The sequence below is a fragment of the Pseudorca crassidens genome, chromosome 1 (genome assembly GCF_039906515.1).
Source record: "Pseudorca crassidens isolate mPseCra1 chromosome 1, mPseCra1.hap1, whole genome shotgun sequence".
Classification (NCBI taxonomy): Eukaryota; Metazoa; Chordata; class Mammalia; order Artiodactyla; family Delphinidae; genus Pseudorca; species Pseudorca crassidens.
This window is the reverse complement of record NC_090296.1, coordinates 3949217-3972421: the sequence shown is the minus strand read 5'-3', so window position 1 is coordinate 3972421 and position 23205 is coordinate 3949217. Positions and strand designations below refer to the sequence as shown.

General features: G+C 52.1%; 1 protein-coding gene across 1 annotated transcript in view; it reads left to right on the top strand.

Annotated features, from left to right (window-relative positions):
• Window positions 1-23205, top strand: part of DYNC1H1 (dynein cytoplasmic 1 heavy chain 1) — a 65724-nt gene that overhangs the window by 16519 nt on the left and 26000 nt on the right. Inside the window, exons 8-36 of the mRNA XM_067725291.1 lie at window positions 41-1117; window positions 1816-1995; window positions 3430-3579; window positions 5216-5362; window positions 7838-7978; window positions 8329-8505; window positions 8639-8749; window positions 8833-8952; window positions 9365-9604; window positions 11207-11362; window positions 11493-11606; window positions 11842-11952; window positions 12031-12240; window positions 12407-12553; window positions 12904-13070; window positions 13173-13346; window positions 14056-14221; window positions 14304-14492; window positions 14586-14780; window positions 15462-15744; window positions 16254-16354; window positions 16949-17108; window positions 18126-18369; window positions 18545-18728; window positions 19001-19213; window positions 19969-20207; window positions 20390-20546; window positions 22190-22417; window positions 22915-23145. Coding sequence (XP_067581392.1) covers window positions 41-1117; window positions 1816-1995; window positions 3430-3579; window positions 5216-5362; window positions 7838-7978; window positions 8329-8505; window positions 8639-8749; window positions 8833-8952; window positions 9365-9604; window positions 11207-11362; window positions 11493-11606; window positions 11842-11952; window positions 12031-12240; window positions 12407-12553; window positions 12904-13070; window positions 13173-13346; window positions 14056-14221; window positions 14304-14492; window positions 14586-14780; window positions 15462-15744; window positions 16254-16354; window positions 16949-17108; window positions 18126-18369; window positions 18545-18728; window positions 19001-19213; window positions 19969-20207; window positions 20390-20546; window positions 22190-22417; window positions 22915-23145 — 6012 coding nt within the window. The remainder of the gene's footprint in view (window positions 1-40; window positions 1118-1815; window positions 1996-3429; window positions 3580-5215; window positions 5363-7837; window positions 7979-8328; window positions 8506-8638; window positions 8750-8832; window positions 8953-9364; window positions 9605-11206; window positions 11363-11492; window positions 11607-11841; window positions 11953-12030; window positions 12241-12406; window positions 12554-12903; window positions 13071-13172; window positions 13347-14055; window positions 14222-14303; window positions 14493-14585; window positions 14781-15461; window positions 15745-16253; window positions 16355-16948; window positions 17109-18125; window positions 18370-18544; window positions 18729-19000; window positions 19214-19968; window positions 20208-20389; window positions 20547-22189; window positions 22418-22914; window positions 23146-23205) is intronic.

Genomic DNA, 23205 nt, shown 5'->3' with positions numbered 1-23205 from the left:
CATTTGGCAGACGTTTTCGTTACGAATCCTCTCCTTCCAGGTCACAGCAGTGGCACAGCAGAACCAAGGAGAGGTGCCCGAACCCCAAGACATGAAAGTAGCCGAGGTTCTCTTTGATGCTGCTGACGCAAACGCCATAGAGGAGGTCAACCTCGCTTACGAGAATGTCAAGGAGGTGGACGGGCTCGACGTCTCCAAAGAGGGCACGGAGGCCTGGGAGGCTGCGATGAAGAGATACGACGAGAGGATCGACAGGGTGGAGACCCGGATCACCGCTCGCCTTCGAGATCAGCTCGGCACGGCCAAGAACGCCAATGAGATGTTCAGGATTTTCTCCAGGTTCAACGCGCTGTTTGTCAGGCCTCACATCCGTGGGGCCATCCGCGAGTACCAGACCCAGCTGATCCAGCGCGTGAAGGACGACATCGAGTCTCTGCACGACAAGTTCAAGGTCCAGTACCCGCAGAGCCAGGCGTGTAAGATGAGCCACGTGCGCGACCTGCCACCGGTGTCGGGGTCCATCATTTGGGCGAAGCAGATCGACCGACAGCTGACGGCCTACATGAAGCGTGTGGAGGACGTGCTGGGCAAGGGCTGGGAGAACCATGTGGAGGGGCAGAAGCTGAAGCAGGACGGAGACAGCTTCCGCATGAAGCTCAACACGCAGGAGATCTTTGACGACTGGGCCCGCAAGGTGCAGCAGCGCAACCTGGGCGTCTCAGGCCGCATCTTCACCATCGAGAGCACGCGCGTCCGGGGCCGGTCCGGAAACGTCCTCAAGCTGAAGGTTAACTTTCTCCCCGAGATTATCACACTCTCCAAAGAAGTTCGAAACCTCAAGTGGCTCGGCTTCCGAGTCCCACTGGCGATTGTAAACAAGGCTCACCAAGCAAACCAGCTCTACCCGTTTGCCATCTCGCTGATCGAGAGCGTTCGGACTTACGAACGCACGTGTGAGAAGGTGGAGGAGCGCAACACCATCTCCCTGCTGGTCGCGGGCTTGAAAAAGGAGGTGCAGGCTCTGATCGCGGAGGGCATCGCCTTGGTGTGGGAGTCCTACAAGCTCGACCCCTACGTGCAGCGCTTAGCGGAGACTGTCTTCAACTTCCAAGAAAAGGTGTGTTCTGCTTTCATCCTCCACGTCCGGGGAATGAGCTAAACCCAGCGATGGCTAATCCGTTAATACATTAGCTCCCCCGCAGAGGGCACGCGTGATCCCTACAGCTTAGGGCCGAGTCCGCTGAGAGGGAGAAAGCAGCCTTTCACTCACCGGGCTGCTGGATGGTGTTGCGGCTTTAGGGAAGCCGTTAAGTGACAGCCCGAGTTCAGGTCGGAAACCAGTAGAGAGGTGAAGGGCACGAGAGCTTTATTACTGGTAAAGCTGCGTGGAGAATGGGCCCTCGATCTGCAGTCGTGGTGCTTGCGGTCAGTCTGCCCCAGACCTGGACTTCCACCCCAGACCCTCGCCCAGCTGCCCAGCTGCCACTGCGGGCAGAACAGAGTCCACTGGTCTGGTGCGCGGCCGGCTCCCAGCGAGGGAAAGTGCTGAGCGGAGCGCGTTGGTATCCTCCTCCCAAACTGACAGTCGGAGGTCTCCCTTCCCGGGAGCAGGGGCGGGCAAGGGGGGAAGCTGCTCGTTTCCATACATTTCCCTTCCTCCACAGAGTCACACGTGTGTTCTCACGCCAACACGTAGGGTTAGCTATTTGTGGAAGAACTTCTCTGCCTCGGACATTTATTAATTGAGAAGAATATACGTAAGATAAAGAAATAGAGTGAGTGGCTGTTTTAAATACTAAGTATACCTTTCTTTAGGTGGATGATCTGCTGATTATTGAGGAAAAAATAGACCTGGAAGTCCGGTCCCTGGAGACTTGCATGTATGATCATAAGACTTTCTCCGAGATCCTGAACAGAGTGCAGAAGGCTGTGGACGACCTCAACCTGCACTCCTACTCCAACCTGCCCATCTGGGTCAACAAGCTGGACATGGAGGTGGGTATGGGGCCTGTTACACACGGTGCTGCCCACTTGTCTGCTGTCTGCGTAGCGGTGGGCCCTGTTCCATAGCTGATTAGTTTGTCACTGAGAAGCGCGTTTCCATAGAAGTTACCAGTGACAGTCCAGTTCTCTCCGGAAACCCCGTGTAGCTAATGGTAGAGCTGAGCTGTGGTGTTGGCCGTAGCAACCTTCTTTGTGGTGTTGGCCGTAGCAACCTTCTTTGTGGTGTTGGCCGTAGCAACCTTCTTTGTAAGGTGGGAGCAGGGAGCTGTGGGGGAGGAGAAGGAGCTCTCTCTGTTTTCTGGATATTTGACAACCTCCTACTTGCCCTTCCCTGCTCTGCTGATAATTTAGGTGGTTCTTCCTGGCCCTCTTCTCCTGGCACCCTTCTCTGACCACCTTGTCCCCCTCCACCATCCCACCCAGCATCCAAGAACCTCTTATTCCTGGTGGAGAGGATCTTGGCTCACGCGTGTAGGTGTGTGTGTGTGTGTGTGTGTGTTTGAAGCATACTTGCCACCCCATGTTGCTTTCTTGTCAGTGTATGTCAGAGTGCAGCTGTGAAGTCTCTAGAAGGAGGATGTTTTATGGCGGAGGTCACTCAGTGGACAGATGGTAGTTGGTCAGTTCTGAAGTTGTTGTGTGTGGGTCACAGGTTTTCTCCTTTAAAATGGATACAGAAGTTGCAGTGTATCCACCAGTGGGACCCAAACAGTGAAAGTTCACAGGCCCCCCTCTTCTGAATCGACTGCAAGTCCCAGTTTATCTCAAGCCGCCCTCGCAGCATTCCCAGGATGGTTGTGTGGCCAGACGCTAAACAAGACATACAGACATCCTAGTCATAGGAAATGTATTTGTCAATCTGTTTGTCTCGTTACAGATCAGAAGAGAATTCTGGCTTTCTTCTTTACTTGTTGAAAGAAAATGGTCACTGTTTGGTGGCGGCTGTTAACTAGACTTACTGTGGTGATCCTTTTGCAGTATATACCAATATTGAATCATTATGTCATATGTCCAGAACTAATAATAATGTTACATGTCACTTATGCCTCCGTTTTGAAAAGAAAAAGAAAATTGTTTAATCTCCAAATTATAGTTTTCTAGTTTTATCTCTGAGGCTACCAGGAAAATGCTTTTGTTCTGTAAATTGTCTATCATACTGAACAAATATCCAGACCTTCGCTACATCTGCTGCGTTTGTGTTGGTATCTTTATCCCTTATAAGTGGGGATCCTGCAAGTGGAAAGCACAGTCAGCCTAGCAGACGGTGATCTGAGGCTGGAAGGGGAGGAAATGAGGCTGAGAAGCAGGGGCGAAGGCTTGCAGTCAGAAGCAGTCCATCCTGGACCTAAAGCATCAGCTTTCCGTTAACGTGCTCTGAGCTAACGTTTGGAAGAAACAGTGTTCTTGGACGTGTTTTCTCTGCAGATTGAAAGAATACTGGGCGTCCGCCTGCAAGCTGGCCTGAGAGCTTGGACCCAGGTGCTTCTTGGACAAGCTGAGGATAAAGCAGAGGTTGACATGGATACGGACGCACCTCAAGTTAGTCACAAACCTGGAGGAGAGCCAAAGATCAAGGTCAGTATTTCCCAGGGCAGCCGATTCGATAGTAAATTAAACAAGGTTCTCCCCTTAAAAACTACCAGGGAAAAGGTCACTTTACAGTGGAGAAACCTGACAGGTGCCACCACGCTCAGCTGACCCAAGTCAGCATCCCAGGGGAGATGTATGCTGTCACCTGTGGTGAGATGAGAAGGGCTCTTCACCCCTATGGTCTTCCCCCCAGTAACTATGAGGAAAACGTCAGGCGAACCCAGGTGGAGGGCCATCTCACAGGACACCAGAATGCCACGGTCATGAGAGACAGGAAAAGCTGAGAAAATGTCACAGACTGGAAGGGAGTGAGGAGCTGTGACAACTAACTGTGATGTGTGTCCTTGTTAGATCCTGGGAATCTGACTGAAGTCAGTGTTTCAGTTCATAGTATTATATCAGTGCTGACGTCTTTGTTTTGGTAATTACACCACGTTAGAGGAAGCTGGTGAGGGTGTATGGAAACTCTTCATACTTGCCTTAGAACTCTCCTGTAAGTCTAAAATAGTTTCAAAAATAGAAGTTTTTTTTAATAGAAAATAATATTTAGAAATAAATTTACACTGGGAAAAAAAAATCTCTGCTTTCTAAGCATGTATGATGTGTAAGAAATCATTTCCAGAACTGAACATGATAATCTGCTACAAGCAGGTGTTCAGACTATGACCCTAAAATGTCACTGTTTTCACAAAAATCTGAGTCGAATTCTTGTGAGAGAATGCAGTAGCGCACAGGACAGCAGTCTGTCTCCAAGCCAGCTGTTGCCCATTCGTGTGACGGAGTGGTCAACTGGAGCCTAGCAAGCTTTCCAGAAAGTTCTGTTCAGACTCTGCAAGTAGGTCCCTGTCTCCTGTCGTGGGTGGTGGCTATAAAGCTGTCCACCTCACACTGATTCATTGAGCCATGTGTTAGTTTTATGTAGTTTACAGTATGTGTGTTATATTTACCAATAAAAAGGTCTCACAAAACAGAAGCCTAGAAGAGCTGGGCAAGTAAAAACTTTGATCTGGGAGAAACAATTGGCGTTTTTTTTCTACGCAGACTTTATACCTTTTCTTTTTTTTTCCGCTTTTATGCTTGAAAAATGTTTTCACTTTGGAATATTACAGATATTCATCCCCAGAGTGTACTTTTTAAAATACTGAGATGCAGAAAAGCCAGTGAGTGTGTCTGAGTGGATACAGTATCTAGTGGAGACTGAGCTGGAATTCTCCATTAGCTTAAAGCACTGGCAGGTGGCACAGACTGACCCCGACTTGTAAACATACATCAGTAAAATCAGCCTCGTGTCACTGGTTTCTCAGGTCGCAAGGTCCTCGTGTCCAGATATCATCACACACGTCATATCCGATGGTGCTTCACGGAGCACCTGTTGTGTGTATGACACCCAGGCACTGGGGGACCCAGGAAGGACCCAAGCAGGGCCTGCCCTCTGACCTCCTCTTCCTTGGCGGGGGCACAGACCACAAACATGAAGTCAGGGAAGACCGAGTCTGTTGATAAAGTAAGACTTTGTGGTTCAGACGGAAGTAGTTTAATAATTAGAGAGAGAAAGTGTTCTTTATCAAAGCCATTTTACTGAAATAGATTGCTGAGTGAAAATGAAATCTTTGCTTCATAGAATGTCGTCCATGAGCTGAGAATAACCAACCAGGTCATCTATTTGAACCCGCCAATCGAGGAGTGCAGGTACAAGCTGTACCAGGAGATGTTCGCCTGGAAGATGGTGGTACTGTCTCTCCCCAGGATCCAGAGTCAGAGGTACCAGGTGAGCTCTGCGTCTCCCTCTCGCTTTGGGACTCCACCTCCACGCGCCTCTTTAAAGAGCTCCTGACGCGTCTTTTCAAACTCCAGACCTCAGCTCGGCACTCTGAGGGAAAGCTGGAGGAAGCTTTGTGTGACCTGACGTTCTTCCCAGTAGTTACTTTTCCACACAGTCGGGTTTGGAGGTCTGGTGTCAGTGGTCTCTTAGAAATTCCCTCCGTGAACTTCTGTGGGAATTTTAATTCCTGCTTTTCCCTGCCCACCCTCCCACTTGCATTTTTATTATGGGAATTTGCAAACATACCCAAAAGCAGAGGGAATCATGTGAGCTCATAAATAAAGCTCTGCTTTATTTATCAACATGTGGCCAATTTTGTTTCATCATATTCCCTTCCCCACCCCGCAGCAGTAGATTATTTTAAAGCAAATCCCAGATATAGTATGCTCTTAGTAGGACACTCCTAGAGCAAAAGGAAAACTCAAGAGACCGTTGCATTCAGTCCCTGGTCTCTAGGCAATAGTACTTCTAAACAGGACCAGTGGTTTTCAAATAAACATATTCCACGATCTCTGCTGTAACCGACTTTTCTGGAAGACAGTGATCCTATCCGGAGGCGTGTCTCTTTCCTTGACTGTGAACGTAAGCTCAGTTCTCTTTGTCCTGCCCCCTCCTTGCCACACTCTTTTTGCCGGCTCTCCTGGCTTTCCTCCACCTTGCTGGCCTGTCTGCTTCACTGGCTCTACGTGTTCAGCGCCGTCTCCACCCCACTCTCTCTGTGTCTCATCCAGTGGGTTGGCTTTAAATACCAGTGCCACAACTCCGTGTTCCTGTCTCCAGCCAGGCCTTTTCCTGAACTCCAGACTGCCTGTCCCTTTGCCTCCTTGGCGTCTCCATGTGACCACCTGATGGACGTGTCAAACTGGACTTGTCTCTCAGACCCCTCCCTCAGATTTGCTCCTCCCCCAGTCTTTTCTTTCCCATCCTCCAACCTGCTTCTGGACACCCACTGTCGTTATCTTCAAAATTAACCCTAATCGGGACTTCCCTGGTGGTGCAGTGGTTAAGAATCTGCCTGCCAATGCAGGGGACACGGGTTCGATCCCTGGTCGGGGAAGATCCTACATGCCACAGAGCAACTAAGCCCATGCCACACAACTACTGAGCCTGCGCTCTAGAGCCCGCGAGCCACAACTACTGAGCCCACACACTACAACTACTGAAGCCTGCATGCGCCTAGAGCCCGTGCTCCACAGCAAGAGAAGCCACCACAATGAGAAGCCCGCGCACCGCAACAAAGAGTAGCCCCTACTCGCTGCAACTAGAGAAAGCCTGTGTACAGCAACAAACACCCAACACAGCCAAAAATAAATAAGTTAATTAATTAATTTAAAAATTGAAAAAAAAAATAACCCTAATCTGTTTCTTACCACATCCAGCGCTACCACCGTCCAAGGTACCATAATCCCTCAGTCGGATTATTTAAGCCCCCTCTTGACTGGTCTCTCTGTGTCTGCTTTTGCCCCCTACAATCTGTCGTCAACACAGCAGCCAGAGTGCGTCTTAAAACTGTGTGTTTGCCCTGACGTTTCTCTTTTCGGAGCCCGTTAACGGCTTCCTGTCTCACCCACCACGGCACCTTGCTGGGCCCCCCGTGACACGCCGCCTCCCTGATCTGCTCCTCCCCTCACGGCTCTGCTGCAGCCAGCGCTGGGCTCTTGCTCATCCTCACACGTGCCAGGTGCACTCTTGCCCCTGAGCCTTTGCACTTGCTCGGAAGCCCTGGGAGCAAGTACTCACCAGGCTCCCTCCCTCCACCTCCTGGTCCCTGCCCATGCGTTACCTCCTCAGTGAGGCCTTCCCTGGCTCCCCTGCTCAAAATACATCCTCCCTGCTCCCACGTCCCCTCGCCCCCTCTTCCCTCCTTCCTCCATGGCACTGCTCACCCTGTGACATACTGCGTATTTTGCTTTTCCCTTAGTTGTCTCCCTCCTCCCACAGAATGTAAATCTATGTGAGCAGAGGTTTTTGTCTGTTTGTTGTACCTACAATAGTGCCTGGCACGTGACAGCCCACGAGTGGTTGAAACAAAGGAATGACTGTGTCGCGGGTTCCAGCATCCACGTTGGTGTTAACACTTGGTCGTGGTCACCTCACGCTCTCGTAGGCGCCACCTTCGGTCCTGCCTCCTTGGATGAGAGGCTCAGGTCTTGCAGGGCCCTGCTCTGGGGCGCCTGCTCTCTAACCGTTTTTGCCTTGTGCCAGTAGTGACGCCACATCTTTTGGCTTGTGGTTGATGTTCCTTTTGTTGGTTTGAGGAGTTATATTATAAGTAGGCTTCTGGTTACCTGTGACTGGGATAAGTGAATGTTATCCCTTAAATACAGTTTCTTTCGGTTTATTTTAATTAAGTGAAAGTGACTCTGAGATTCACATTTTTGTGCGCACTACCTGCGTTCATTTCTGGCTTTGTTTGGTTAGGTGGGTGTCCACTATGAACTGACCGAAGAAGAGAAATTCTACCGGAATGCTCTAACACGGATGCCAGATGGCCCCGTTGCCCTGGAGGAATCCTATTCTGCAGTCATGGGCATCGTAACTGAAGTCGAGCAGTATGTCAAGGTGAGAAGCTAATTACATTCAAGTATGTTGTCTTACACACTTAGGAGTATGAGATTTAATGAATATGGAGCTAAAAGGCCTTGACTATGTGTAATGTAAACGATGAGGTGATATTTGCTGTCTTAAAACAAGGAGTGAACAATAGGGCAAACCTTGTGGGATATTAATCATTTTGGAGAACAGGAAACTATTCTCTTTTGATAGGAAAATTCTGAGGATTGGAAGTGAGAGTTTTCCTAACGGCGATGAAAGAACATGAGACTTTTAACAGAATATGAAAATATATGTTAATATTTTACAAAATGAAAAGTCAAACTGTAGTGTTTAACTCTGTTCTTCTTCACTTGCAGGTCTGGCTTCAGTATCAGTGTTTGTGGGACATGCAAGCTGAGAACATCTATAACAGACTCGGGGAGGATCTCAACAAGTGGCAGGCGCTCTTGGTGCAGATAAGGAAGGCCCGAGGAACCTTTGACAATGCAGAGACCAAGAAGGAGTTCGGACCAGTAGTCATAGATTACGGCAAGGTGAGCTCTGCTGTCTCACTGAAAGGTGTCCAGGGAGCTGGGACGGCAACATCTGACTAAAATGAAGTTGAGGCATAAACACTCCAGCGTGAAAGACTTGCTCATCCGCTGTCGTGTGCTCCTTCACCTGCAGGTCCAGTCTAAGGTGAACCTGAAGTACGACTCTTGGCACAAGGAGGTCCTCAGCAAATTTGGGCAGATGCTTGGCTCAAACATGACAGAGTTCCACTCCCAGATCTCCAAGGTGAGGAGGCAGGGTCCTGCCGGTGTGATGAACCCCCTGGTGCCCCTCGGCTCTCCGTTAAACGCTCTGCTCTCTCCGGACAGTCTCGCCAGGAGCTGGAGCAGCACTCCGTGGACACGGCCAGCACCTCCGACGCTGTGACCTTCATCACCTACGTGCAGTCTCTGAAACGGAAGATCAAGCAGTTTGAAAAGCAAGTGGAGGTGAGCTCTGTCCCTCACTGTGTCTCAGGTGGGGTCTACGGCGCGTCTCTGTCGTGCCCCTGCCGTGCTTGTAAGGGTGGGCAGGTGATTCTTAGGCACTTCAGGGTTTGAGAACCACAGGCTCCTGTCTTTTAAAATCTTTTGCTGTAGTTGTGGACCTTCAGGTCCTCAAACTTGTATTACCTTCTCATAGTTTGGAAGGAGGGTGTGACGCCCAGCTCTAGCACGCTTAGACCCTGCTCGGGGCCGCCCGGTGCAGCCAGGAGCAGTCGCGGGACTGGCCACGGCGCCGTCGGGAGGGGAGCACGTGTGCTCCGTAGCCGCGGGGTGCCTTCCCGTCCGTGGGAACCTGACGGCAGTCTCTGCTGCCCTTGTGAAGGAAAGTGCTAAGTTTATTCTGTAACCCTCAAAGCTCTACCGCAACGGCCAGCGCTTGCTGGAAAAGCAAAGGTTCCAGTTCCCGCCTTCCTGGCTTTACATTGACAACATCGAGGGAGAGTGGGGGGCCTTCAACGACATCATGCGGCGGAAGGACTCTGCCATCCAGCAGCAGGTGGCGAACCTGCAGATGAAGATCGTCCAGGAGGACCGGGCTGTGGAGAGCCGCACCTCCGACCTGCTGACCGACTGGGAGAAGACCAAGCCTGTCACGGTGAGTCTCGCCCCCGGCGCCGCAGCTTCTCCCAAGCCGGCAGCAGGTGACCTGGCGTCTCTGCTTTCGGAGACTTAAAAGGCCCTGCCATGGCTTAGCTTTCCAGAGTGAAGACTTTTCCCTGTAATTAAAAGGAGCAGCACTTGCAGGTAGTGGATTTGGAAACGCAAAAGCCGACGTAGACCTCCTCGTGACAGTCACTTAAGTCAGGGAATTGTTTTAAAGACTAACGTTTTTCTGTTTGTAAGTTATCCTCTTACTTAGGCATAGTCAGAAGTCAGAATTTCCTCTCTCGTGGACACAGGCCAAGCATCCCGCTGCCGCCACTGCTAGGTCTGTGCGGTGGGGGGCAGCCCTGAACTCTGACGTCATTGTCGCGGTCGTTAGGCTTTCTGTACCGGGACCTGCCACACCCTGGTCTCTGGGTTCATTCAAGTATTTATTGAGCACCGACTATATTCTGGGCAGCAGAGATACAGTGGTGACCAGAAAGGAGCCCTACCTGCATGGAGTTAACGCTCCACTGGGGCACGGAGGGTAAAGAGTGAACGGGAAGAACAGGTATTTTAAGTCAGATGGTGATACGTGCCGCGGGAAAGGGGTGTTGGTGCTTTCCTGCTCTGCAGGGGGTTGACATGTGGAGGCTGAGGGAGGGGCTGGCAAGCGTGCCGTGGCCAAGGGGGCGTCCAGGCAGGGGGACGGCCAGTGTGGGGCTCAGGCACGTAGGTCACGGTCTGCCTGGCTCACTGGGTGGAATTCAAACTTAGACATACACGTACGCATAGAAGGGGAAGGGTTTCGAAATGCTCTGAACGTCAGTCTGGCTTTGTAGTGTGGATGGAGGTTCTCCGCACCAGTGCTGGGGGCTGATTTGGCCGCCCCACGTCTACTGGGTTGGCCTCTGTGCTGCTGGGCCCAAGGTCCTGCCTTGTGTTTCATTTTGGCCGAGGGGCCCCGCTGTTCAGCAGGCTTGTGCTTTTGCTAACGCCAGAGCTTCCAGGCTCTGCAGGGGAGTGAGTACTGATCACTAGACAAAGAGTGTGATCACCTGAATTTGAATATCTTTTGTTGCCTCACCTTGCTAGTAATGTGTTAGAGTGAAAACTTCGATATTTTGTGTAGTCATCCTCAAAGGTTATCAGAATGGAAAGGAAGTGTGTCAACAGTGTTAAGGCTGAAGCAGAGTCTCCTCCAGTGAGAACAGTGCTTTCCTTTTCGTTCTTCTCTCGGTAACTGATAAACGACTCCGCACCTCAGGGAGGGCGTGGCTGGCAGCCCCAAGCACCCTGTCCCCTCAGTCAGGAGCGTCCTGCTCCAGGCCCAGGTCTGTCCTGACTCTTCTCTTCCGTCTCCCTCGGCACTTAGTGAGGGGATGGCTGAGTCGAGAGGTGCTCCACCTTCCCCGTGTCAACCCTGGAGGTAAAAGTTCATCCAGTAATGGACGTGCATCATCAGTGTACAGCTTTTGGATGTTTATGCACGTAGACGTGTTCAAGGAGTCACATATTCTAGAAGCCCAGCAGGCCCCCTCCACCGTTTCGGAGCCAGAGCTCGTGTGTCCTGAGCCCCGGCTCTGATCCTCTGGCCTTGACTCTGCTTCAGGGCAACCTTCGCCCGGAGGAGGCGCTTCAGGCTCTCACCATATATGAAGGAAAGTTCGGCAGGCTGAAGGACGACAGGGAGAAGTGTGCGAAGGCCAAGGAGGCGCTGGAACTGACAGATACGGGACTTCTCGGTGGCAGCGAAGAGCGCGTCCAGGTACGAACCGCTCCAGCGGGCAGCTGGGGCCGGGCCCCTCGTGCTCACGCTGCTTCTGGCCCACAGTGTCTCGAGAGCCGTGGGGTGGTTCTGCTTCCAAGTTCAGCTGCTTTACTCTGCTTCATCGCAGGTGGCCTTAGAGGAGCTACAGGACCTCAAAGGCGTTTGGTCAGAACTCTCTAAGGTCTGGGAGCAGATCGATCAGATGAAGGAGCAGCCGTGGGTTTCAGTGCAGCCTCGGAAGGTACGTGGAGCTACCGGTAGCTGTTATGTACGCGCCTTCACGCACTGAAAGTTGTAGGCGTCACCTAGAAACTCGGCAAGCAAGGAACTGTTAGAGTTCACAAAACGTCACTTGATGGTCGTTTACATTACTCATCCAGATTAATGTAAAATTTCTCCTGAAACCATTTTAAAAATATTCCATCGTTTAAAGGAATGTTGGCAAACTAAATACCATCTTGTGTTTCTCTTGACAGCTTCGGCAAAATTTAGATGGCCTCTTGAACCAGCTGAAAAACTTCCCCGCACGATTACGGCAGTACGCGTCCTACGAGTTTGTCCAGAGGCTTCTGAAAGGTTACCTCAAGGTCGGTGACTCAGAGCTGCGGTCACAGATGTCCGCTAGAAACACGCCACACAGGTAACATGGCTCCCTCTCTCCACAGATAAACATGCTGGTGATTGAACTGAAATCTGAAGCACTTAAAGATCGCCACTGGAAACAGCTGATGAAACGGCTTCATGTAAACTGGGTTGTTTCTGAGCTGACCCTCGGCCAGATCTGGGACGTTGACTTGCAGAAAAATGAAGCGGTTGTCAAGGATGTGCTGCTTGTAGCACAGGGGGAGATGGCTTTGGAGGAATTTTTGAAGCAGGTAGGTAATAGGCTGATGGGCATTCCAGATCTTGTTTCAGGCTGTGACATAGACTGACATAGACTGAGCCTCACATGTGGTCCCTTTTGTCTCCATTACACTCGGTCACTTGTGTGGCTGGCGAACGCCCACATACTGATGACGTGCCTCTTTCGGTTTCATTCAGATAAGAGAAGTGTGGAATACTTACGAGTTAGACTTGGTTAACTATCAGAACAAGTGTCGCCTGATCCGAGGCTGGGACGACCTCTTCAACAAGGTCAAAGAGCACATCAACAGCGTGTCCGCCATGAAGCTCTCTCCGTATTATAAGGTACCGCTGTGGGGAGGTGTCCCTCCCGCACATCCACCGTTGTACCTTCAGACTTACAGTCAGGGCCTTCCCAGGTGGTCCAGCGATTAAGACTCCGCGCTTCCACTGCAGGGGGCACGGGTTCGATCCCTGTAGGGGAACTAAGATCCAGCATGCTGTGTGGCCAAAATAGATTCTTTTTAAATAATTAAAAAATAAAAATGGCCAGACTCACAGTTCCCAGGTGCCTCTGGTAGAAAATGTGAGTCACGTAAGTTGACAGGATCTTTATCTGCATATTGGCATGAGTCCTGGTGTATCTGAGAGTGGAGAGTTCAGCAGTTGAGCTCTGCCTTCCATCCACCTGCTAGGTGTTTGAAGAGGATGCCCTGAGCTGGGAAGACAAACTGAACCGGATCATGGCTCTCTTCGACGTGTGGATCGACGTGCAGAGGCGCTGGGTCTACCTGGAGGGCATCTTCACGGGCAGCGCAGACATCAAACACCTGCTGCCAGTGGAAACCCAGCGGTTCCAGAGGTACAGCCTCGAGCCGGGACGGAGGGCTGAAGGGTAGGCTTGGCTAGTGACCACCCTTTGCACGAAGGCTGACGTTAACCTTGCTTTTAATTTGATTTGTAGTATCAGCACGGAATTCTTGGCTCTCATGAAAAAAGTATCCAAGTCTCCCCTGGTCATGGATGTTCTGAACATCCAGGGGGTACAGAGGTCGCTGGAGAGATTAGCAGACCTGCTAGGAAAGATCCAGAAAGCCCTGGGAGAGTACCTGGAAAGAGAGCGCTCATCTTTCCCCAGGTGAGAGGGTGGTTTTTACGGGGAATGAAGGGAAGGTCCGCTCCGGCGCCTCCTTCCCGCCCCTCCCTCCCTCCTGGCCTGTGTGTTGGTCACTCTGGCGTCAAGGGTTTTGTTACCAGTAACCGATTCAGTGAATACCGTTTCTCCTTCATCCATTGCTTCCTAATTATAACAAATAATCCTTAATTTTCTACCGTGGGTTCATTTACTAAGCTTCATTTAAACTATTATTCACCCTCCCAGGCAGCTAGCATCTCTTAAAAATTTAGCTGTGATTCTTTTTTTTTTTTTGGCCACACTGTGTGGCATGCGGAACTTCCCTGACCAGGGATCGAACCCATGCCCCCTGTGGTGGAAGCACGGAGTCTTAACCACTGGACCACCAGGGAAGTTGTATTTTATTTTCTAAGTGGCATTCTTTTCTTTCTGAATAGTTTGCTTAATATAAATAGAGCAGGTTTTTAAAAAATTCCTAAGGTGCAGTGAATTACATGAAACCCATTGAACTTCTCTTCAGGATCTGTTAGGTGAGTGTATATCTTTTGCTGAGGGCTGGAAGAAATTTGGATGTGATCTGAATTCAGGCTGGAGGTGGTCCGTCACAATCCATATCCACCTTCCTTTCCTATACAGTTTGAAGTTTTGCCTTGATTCCCCTTATTTGTGTATATGTAATGTTTTAGCAACTTACATGCTATTTTAATTTTAGGTTTTATTTTGTGGGTGATGAAGATTTGCTTGAAATCATTGGAAACAGTAAGAATGTAGCTAAGTTACAGAAACATTTCAAGAAAATGTTTGCTGGTGTTTCGAGCATCATCCTAAATGAAGACAACTCTGTCGTCCTGGGCATCTCATCCCGTGAAGGAGAGGAGGTAGTTACATTCATTGATTGTAACTTAGAACACTTCACTCCCATCTTTGCGCACTTTAATTCTTAGAGTTTCTTTATTTCAGGTTATGTTTAAAACTCCCGTGTCAATTACTGAACATCCCAAAATCAACGAGTGGCTCACCCTAGTAGAGAAGGAGATGAGAGTCACGCTGGCCAAACTCCTTGCTGAGTCTGTTACAGAAGTTGAGATTTTTGGTAAAGCAACTTCAATTGACCCAAATACCTACATCACCTGGATTGACAAATACCAGGTACTGTCCAGTAGAAGAGGGACAGTCTGAAGGTGAGGGCACTGGCTGATCTTTAAAACCATCCTTTTGGGTCTTGTGTGCCGTGTCTCGCAGGCCCAGCTCGTGGTCCTGTCAGCCCAGATTGCCTGGTCTGAGAACGTGGAGACGGCGCTGAGCAGCGTCGGCGGGAGCGGCGACACGGCCCCCCTGCACTCCGTGCTCAGCAACGTGGAGGTCACCCTCAACGTGCTGGCCGACTCGGTCCTCATGGAGCAGCCACCGCTCCGGAGACGCAAGCTGGAGCACTTGGTTAGTCCCATTCCTCCCAGCCAGGCTCCTGGGGCTTCGCCTCGGACAGTTGAAAGAACTCACGCTTGAAAAACATCCTAATTGGTGTCAGGGAGAAAAACAAGTGGGTGGCCTGTTGACAAATGCTGGGGTGTGTACTTGACTCTCTGGTACTGTTGAAAGGCAATCTTGGGGGACAGGAGTTAACACACACGACCTCCCGACACAAAGGGGTGACACTCGTGCCTCTGGGTCTTTCACACTCTCGTCCTGTCCTTCGCAGAGAACACGCCCCGTGGCGGACCAGCCAGCGTGTCTCTGAGCCCGAGTGCTTGCTGCTGGCCTTTGCACTGCCGTGTGCAGCAGATGGACTGTTAGGATAGAGACAGCTCTTCTCCCATCACGTTTTATGCTAGTTGCAACTAGCAGAGTTTTTGTTTGTTGTTTCTTTGTTTTTGCTGCAGCTCTTGATTCTGTGTAATTCCATTGTGTGAATAACAGTTTTATTGTTTTTAAAAGTGAACAACAGTTCTGTTGTTTTTAAAAGTGAATGTTTACACTGTAACTGGACCTAGAATCTCAATTTAAAAGTCTACTGAATAACCCCTGCACCCCGAGGATACGCTTACGTACTTTAGTTTACATGCTTCAGCTCATGAAATGTACTTTCTGATAAGCTCTTTAAAGTGACTCTTTCTTCAGATCACAGAGTTGGTTCACCAGAGAGACGTCACCAGGTCCCTGATGAAGAGCAAGATTGACAACGCCAAGTCTTTCGAGTGGCTCAGCCAGATGCGGTTTTACTTTGACCCTAAGCAAACCGATGTGTTGCAGCAGTTGTCGATTCAAATGGCAAATGCCAAGTTTAACTATGGCTTTGAGTACCTGGGTGTCCAGGACAAGCTGGTCCAGACCCCCCTCACCGACCGCTGCTACCTGACGATGACACAGGCCTTGGAGGCCAGGTTGGGCGGGTCCCCCTTCGGTGAGTCCCTCCCCACACCTGGACAGGTGGAGTCAGATAGGAAACGTACTTTTCCAAGATTAAGCAAATGATCTAAACGTACTTCTTAATTGCCTGGCTGGTACCTTCTAAAACTTTAAATCCGTTGGCGGCTATCGCATTTATACTTGACCCTTGAACGACGCTGATTTGAACTGTGTGAGTCCACTTAGACGCAGAGTTGTTTTAATAGATAGGCAGTCGGCCCTTCCTGCTCACCGGTTTCACAGCCTCAGATTGACCCAACCGTGGATTAAAGTTTCCGTCCGAGGTTGGTTGAATCCAGGGATGCAGAACCTGTGGCTACGGAGGGCCAACTATTGGACCCGAGGGTCCATGGATTTGGGTAGACGCAGGGGTCCTGGACCAGTCCACATGGAGACCGAGGGATGATTGTACTTCGGTTTTTTAAAATGAATTGCTTTTTACAGTTCTTAAAACTAAAGGTGTGTTCTTACTTGAGTTCTCAATTCCTTTTCTTCAAACAATAGGGCCTGCTGGGACTGGGAAGACCGAGTCTGTCAAAGCTCTCGGCCATCAGCTTGGACGCTTTGTTTTAGTTTTCAACTGTGATGAAACCTTTGACTTCCAGGTGAGAAGCTCTGTGGGAACCACCTAGAGTTAAGGGCCTGAGAGGGCTGGGTGGGGAATAGCAGGCGGCACCTCTTCGAGCTGTGTTGGCCTTACAGCACAGCATGGTCCTCTGGGGACAGGGTTACTTGAGCTGTTGGAGGTTCCCAGCACGTGCTTGACACCGACTTGAGCTTCACGTCTTCAAATTCTTCAAACTCGTCAGTGTAACATATCTTCCTGGTGTCTATGCCTGGGAATAAACAAATATTATGGGAAAGGTTTTTTAAACAACGTGTTAACCTTGTTATTGGGATTTTATTGGCACAGGAGGAAAAATGATACGTTACATCTGTACCACTGTTTATGAGGCACTTGACCTGTGGGGCTGGGCTCCTTGCCTCATGTGTGAAGCTGATGCCACCTTCACAGCCCCTCCCACCACCCCCCCACCCTGGGAGGAAGACAATATTGTTCCCATTTCAAAGATGAGCAGACAAGGGTTTCAAGATGTGATTTGCCCAGGGTGGGACCAGTCATCCAAGCCAGAATCGGAGCCCCATACAGCCAGCACCATGGCCGTGGTTTCAGCTCCCTTCCCTTCTTCTCGTTTCAGGCGATGGGACGGATCTTTGTGGGGCTTTGCCAGGTGGGCGCGTGGGGCTGCTTTGACGAGTTCAACCGCCTGGAGGAACGGATGCTGTCGGCCGTGTCCCAGCAGGTGCAGTGCATCCAGGAGGCGCTGCGCGAGCACTCCAGCCCCAGCTACGATAAGAGTGAGACCGGCTTCTCCTTACAGTTGCCTGGAGGGCGCAGAGGGGGTCGCCTCTTTGATCAGAAATAAGCGAGACTTTAACATAGCTCCAGGACTCGCTGCTGCAGGCGGGGCAGTGCATCCTGAGTGAAGACAGGCGGTAGGGCCCAGGGTAACGCTGCACCCTCGTCCCAGAGCAGCCCCGCGGAGCCATCAGTCCTTCCCCTGTAGCAGAGTCCCTGTGCTCCCTCCCCCGGCGTCTGCACACAACACAGGTTTGAGCCGCTCTGGGCCCCCCGCATTCCCCTCCCCCTCCCTGCATCCCACAGAGCCAAGCCTCCTGGCCAGAGTGTTGGGAACGAGCCCTCGTCACGGTGGGAGTGCCTGCTCGGAGGGCCCCGGGAGCTTGTTGCGCACACAGCCTGGGCTCGTGAGCTGGAGGACGTAAATAAATACATCCACGTTGGAGAGTTTACCTTTTAAAGTTCCCTTTTTTCCCATAATAACGGTAACTCATCTTACCAGACCTCCTAAATAAAACAAAAGGAGTGTCAAATCAGTACCTGTGTACTCCATGTTCCGTGTTCTCCTATGGAGGAAGTCTGATCCCTAAGTAGTCCAGGGATGGGGGGCGGGGGGGCTGTTTATTTTGTGTTTTCCTTTGATGACCCTACGAGAGGGTCATTCTCGTGACTTCAGCCGGTCAGTTTTGTCACAACGTGGATTGGTTTTTATTTCTGCAACTGTGGTTGGGCTGTGTTTCTATTCTTGCATTGACCTTGTGACGCTCAGTAATGCACAAATAGTGGGCTTCCTGCCTCTGGGACTTGATCCGTTACACACTCGGACGGTTTTCGTGTGGGTGAAGTGGGTGAAGATGGGCCTGCCTGGGCCGGTGGGCATCGTGTCTGGTGAGAGCCTCCAGCTCCCCTGGAGTCCTGGGCCGGCAGGGAGATGGGTGCTTGCTCTGCAGTTTTAGAGAGATTTTGGAGTGGATTTTTGACTATCACGAGTCTTAACACCATCCTCCGATTTTCAGCCTCTGCCCCCATTACTTGTGAGCTGCTGAACAAACAAGTCAAGGTGAGCCCAGACATGGCCATCTTCATCACCATGAACCCCGGCTACGCGGGCCGGTCGAACCTTCCAGACAACTTGAAGAAGCTGTTCCGGAGCTTGGCCATGACCAAGCCCGACCGGCAGCTCATCGCCCAGGTCATGCTGTACTCACAGGGCTTCCGCACCGCCGAGGTCCTTGCCAACAAGATCGTCCCGTTCTTCAAGTGAGTCACTTGAGTTATTCCGGATCGTGTTTCTGGCATGTGTCAAGTGTGCCATTTAAAGTTTACCTGTGTAGTTGCAACACTACCTTCCACGTATCCGTCTCTGATTTCTTGCTGTTCGATGCTCTTGGTGCTCAAAGTGTACTGTTTTTTAAGAAAACGCTTTCTCTTTCAGACTATGCGACGAGCAGCTCTCTTCTCAAAGCCACTACGACTTTGGTCTCCGAGCCTTGAAGAGCGTGCTGGTGAGCGCCGGAAACGTGAAGCGGGAGCGGATCCAGAAGATCAAGAGGGAGAAGGCGGAGCGCGGGGAGGCGGTGGACGAAGGAGAAATCGCGGAGAATCTTCCCGAGCAAGAGGTGGGCGGGGCGCCCCTAACCGCTCAGGCCCAGGCTCTGCTTGTATTACCCTTTGCCACCCTGAAGTCGTGCCTGGAGGGCTCTCACTGTGGCTCACGTGCCCCGGGGTGAACGGAGGGGACCCGCATTTGACGGGAGGCCTGGGGGTGGGGGCGGGGCGCTGGGCCTCACTGCTTGCTCACGGGACAGCCGTGTGCCGTGGGTCCTCCGGGGACAGGGCAGTAGACGTGGAGCCGCCCCCCCGCAGAGCTCATCCCCTTCACCCCACGCAGATCCTGATCCAGAGCGTCTGTGAGACGATGGTGCCAAAGCTGGTGGCAGAAGACATCCCGCTGCTTTTCAGCCTCTTGTCGGATGTGTTCCCTGGGGTCCAGTATCACCGGGGCGAGATGACAGCGCTGAGGGAGGAGCTCAAGAAAGTGTGCCAGGAGATGTACCTGACATACGGAGACGGAGAAGAAGTCGGCGGGATGTGGGTTGAAAAGGTAGCTGGGATCGTGGTGTTGGCTGGCGCCTCACAGACCCCGCAGGTGGCCACGAGCGGTAATGATGGCCGTGGACTTGGTGGAGAAGCCGCGTCTTACCGGGCTTTGTCCACCAGGGGCGTCGTCTGGTTTGTGGAGATTTGCCCCAAGTCCTGTTAGGATTTTTTCTTAACTTGAGAGTAGTGATAGGGAAACTTACCTGAAATTTTCAATTATGTGGTACAGTTTGTTCTCTGAAAATGCTGGCTAAAAGGGGATCACGATGAAAACCGTCTATGGGGGTAAATGATCTGCTTACAAGACTTCCCAGTACCATGATTAACAACATAAATGTGTAATCAGTAGGGTTTACATTCTGTATCGACTTCTTTCCTTTATCTCCTCTGTGAGATTCACTTAAGAAAAAGCGTGTCACGTGCACAAGCTGTGCGTGCTGATCCTCCGCTGCGGTCCTGGGTTAGACAAGGCGGCTCGTTCATCCGGTCTCTGTCCTCCCGGCAGGGCACCTCAGGGGTCTCTCCTGAGGCAGCTCGGTGAGCATCTCCTGACTCAGTCAGACAGCTCCACAGTTCAGTAAAAACCCTCTGTGTTTGCTGTGCTGTGGCCAGTTGAAGGTCTCTCTGGTTAGAAAGTCCCAGTACTTGCCTTGGAAGAGTCACAGCACACGTCTCTTGCTTGGCGGTGGGAGAAGTGGTGAGGAACCTTCCACCTTCTTTCTCTGGAGTGCTTATGGTGCTGGTCGGTCTGGCCCTCAGGTTCTCCAGCTCTATCAGATCACCCAGATCAACCACGGCCTGATGATGGTGGGGCCCTCGGGCAGCGGGAAGAGCATGGCCTGGCGCGTTCTTCTGAAGGCTCTGGAGAGGCTCGAGGGTGTGGAGGGCGTGGCCCATATCATCGACCCTAAAGCCATCAGCAAAGACCACCTGTACGGAACCCTGGACCCCAACACCAGGGAATGGACAGATGGGCTGTTCACACATGTTCTGAGAAAGTAAGTGCACTTGGGTGGGTGTCGCACTCTGGAGAACTGGGACCTAGGCACTCTGTCCTCGTGGTAACAGCGTACGTTATTCTTCTTACCACGCTCTGGACAAATCAAAGTCACTTTAGAAACCGTTACGGGCTGAGCGTTTTCAGCCTCAGTCACGCGCTGCTGTAAAACCCTCCCACCAGGATCATAGACAACGTGAGGGGCGAGCTGCAGAAGCGCCAGTGGATCGTCTTCGATGGCGACGTGGATCCCGAGTGGGTGGAGAACTTGAACTCGGTGCTGGATGACAACAAGCTGCTGACGCTGCCCAACGGAGAGCGCCTCAGCCTTCCGCCCAACGTACGGGGCTAAGTATCCCACCCTGACTGCCTGGCGCGCAGCCGGGGGGAGCGGCTCCAGCCTCTGTGGCAGCAGTCAGTGTCGGGGCCTCTCTGTGCTACATTCTTTCCATTCCTGGGGCTGGTGAGAAATGTCTTCAAAGCGTTCATTCATGACTTTCCACTACTTGCTGAATATTAAGCCTACTCAGTAATTCCTGGGTAGCCTTTCCTACGACTCCGTGAGGTGGGGTTGTAGTTAGGATTCCTGGGAAATGGCAGAACAAGGGATTTACATATGGACACTTTCAGGGTCATCCCTTGGAAATGAGCCCTTGATCCAGGTCCTGACCACGCCCCCTGACAGCGGTAAACATGGGCAGGCCTGGCCTGGGCGTGCGTTCATACTTTGACCCCACTTTTCTGGAGTTCCGTCGTGTGCCGGGCCTTGTTCTAGATGCTGAAAATGTAGCTGTAAGCAACACAGACAAAACCCCTGCTCTCCCAGGGCTCACAGTCTGAGGTGGGAGACAGACAGGATAAGTGGTGATGGGGCTACGGAGAAAGTAAACTGGAGGAGAGCAGCCGCCGGTGCCAAGGGGTGGAGCTTGCACTGGCAGAAGGGGCGGCGCCGAGGCTCCCCGGGGAAGCTGAGGGCACGAGGGGGCGGCTCCTGTGGCTTCCGGGCGTTCCAGGTGGAGGGGCGGATGGCGGGGGAGGAGCGTCTGGCTGTGCCCGGCGTGTGCGAGGAGAGCGGGGCAGTTGGCTGATGTGGAGAGAAGTTGGGGCGGGACCCAAGGGGGAACAGGCGAGATGAGGTCAGGCCCGGGGTCACTGAGGACTGGAGCTTGCGCGCTAGGTGAGCTGGGAGGCCACGGCACCCCAGGCACAACCGTGGAGGTGCTGAGAAGTAGCTGAGCTGTGGGTGTGAGTTCAAGCTTGTGCCAGTGGGGTCGCCTGACGGGCTGGAGGTGGGTGGAAGGGAAGGGAGGAGTCCGGCCGCACTCCTGAGCCGCTGGGGAGCAGGAGCCTTTCCTGCGACGCAGGGTCAGCATCGGTGGTTATCGCCGCTTCAGAAACCAAGCCGCGGGTCTGGGAACATGCACGTATGCAGACTCGTGTCTTGATTTGACTTGTCGGGTTCTTTTCTTACAGCTCACTACCCAGTAGATTCTAACTGTTGTCAGAAAGATTGATCTCCTTGTGAGGCGTGTTAGCAGTGATGTTAAGGCTCTGGGATCAGATGGTCCAGTTTGAATCTCAGCCCCACTGGCGACTAGCAGTGGGACTCGGCGAGGCTGCCAACCCCACGTGCGAAAGGGGACCCTGCTGGCCAGCCTGCCGGCGGGTTCGAGGCCAGGAACCTGGCCACAGCACCTCACTGCTGACCCTGCCACCCAGGGAGCTGTTGGCTCCGTCCCACCAGAGCTCCTCTCCTCTCCTCTCCTCCCCACCACACACAGGTTTTTTCCCGCCCAGATTCTCAGGGAGAGAGCGTTGGTGGATGTTGTGATGAGGCAAACCGTAGACATTTTTACTTCTAAACCAAGTGCAGTGAGATTGGATTTAAATTGCTCTTTCAGTGGGCATATAGGTAAAGTATTAGTACCCGGGTCTGTACCAAACCCATGTCATTAACCGTGCTCGGTGTTCTCTTCTCTCAAGGTGCGCATAATGTTTGAAGTGCAGGACCTGAAGTACGCCACCCTGGCCACGGTGTCGCGCTGCGGCATGGTCTGGTTCAGCGAGGACGTGCTCAGCACGGACATGATATTCAACAACTTCCTGGCCAGGCTGCGCAGCATCCCCCTGGACGAGGGGGAGGACGAGGCCCAGCGCCGGCGCAAGGGCAAGGAGGACGAGGGCGAGGAGGCCGCCTCCCCGATGCTGCAGGTACGCGGGCCAGCGCCGCTCCGCCGAGTGCAGCCAGCTGGCACCTGAGGGTGCTGGGCCGCGGCGCAGAGCGAGCCGGGTGTCCCACCCTGAGCATCTGGAAGGCGGCGTGCTTTTCACGATGGTCACTGCTCCGCTGCTGAAGCCGGCCACTCGCTGGAGGTTTGCATAATCAGTGCAGTCGCTGCTGCAAAAGCGTAGCCGTGCACGGAAAATTTAAAGAATTCTTTCAGTTTTCTTTGCAAATTGATGAAAGGTGGACCTTTTGCATTTCGTTGGTGAAGACCAATGTTCCTAGGAAGCGTGATTTTTTTTTTTTGAGAACCACCAAGATGAAGGAATAAAGGGTTGGTCGTTGAAGCTTCATTCCTCATTTTTTCAACCCATAAAACTACTTTTCACAGTTGCGTGATCCTCTCCTGGGCCTAGGTTAGAGGAGATGAAAACCTCCCCGCTTTTTGAGATGGTAGCTAAGCATCACTCACTCCCTCCTGTAGATCCAGAGGGACGCAGCAACGATCATGCAGCCGTACTTCACGTCCAACGGCCTGGTCACCAAGGCCCTGGAGCACGCCTTCAAGCTGGAGCACATCATGGACCTGACACGCCTGCGCTGCCTGGGCTCGCTCTTCTCCATGCTGCACCAGGCCTGCCGCAACGTGGCCCAGTACAACGCCAACCACCCCGACTTCCCCATGCAGATCGAGCAGCTGGAGCGCTACATCCAGGTCAGGAGGGGTCCAGCTGTGGCCAGGTGCTGGGGGAGGTGCCGGCAGCATCTCTGGGCA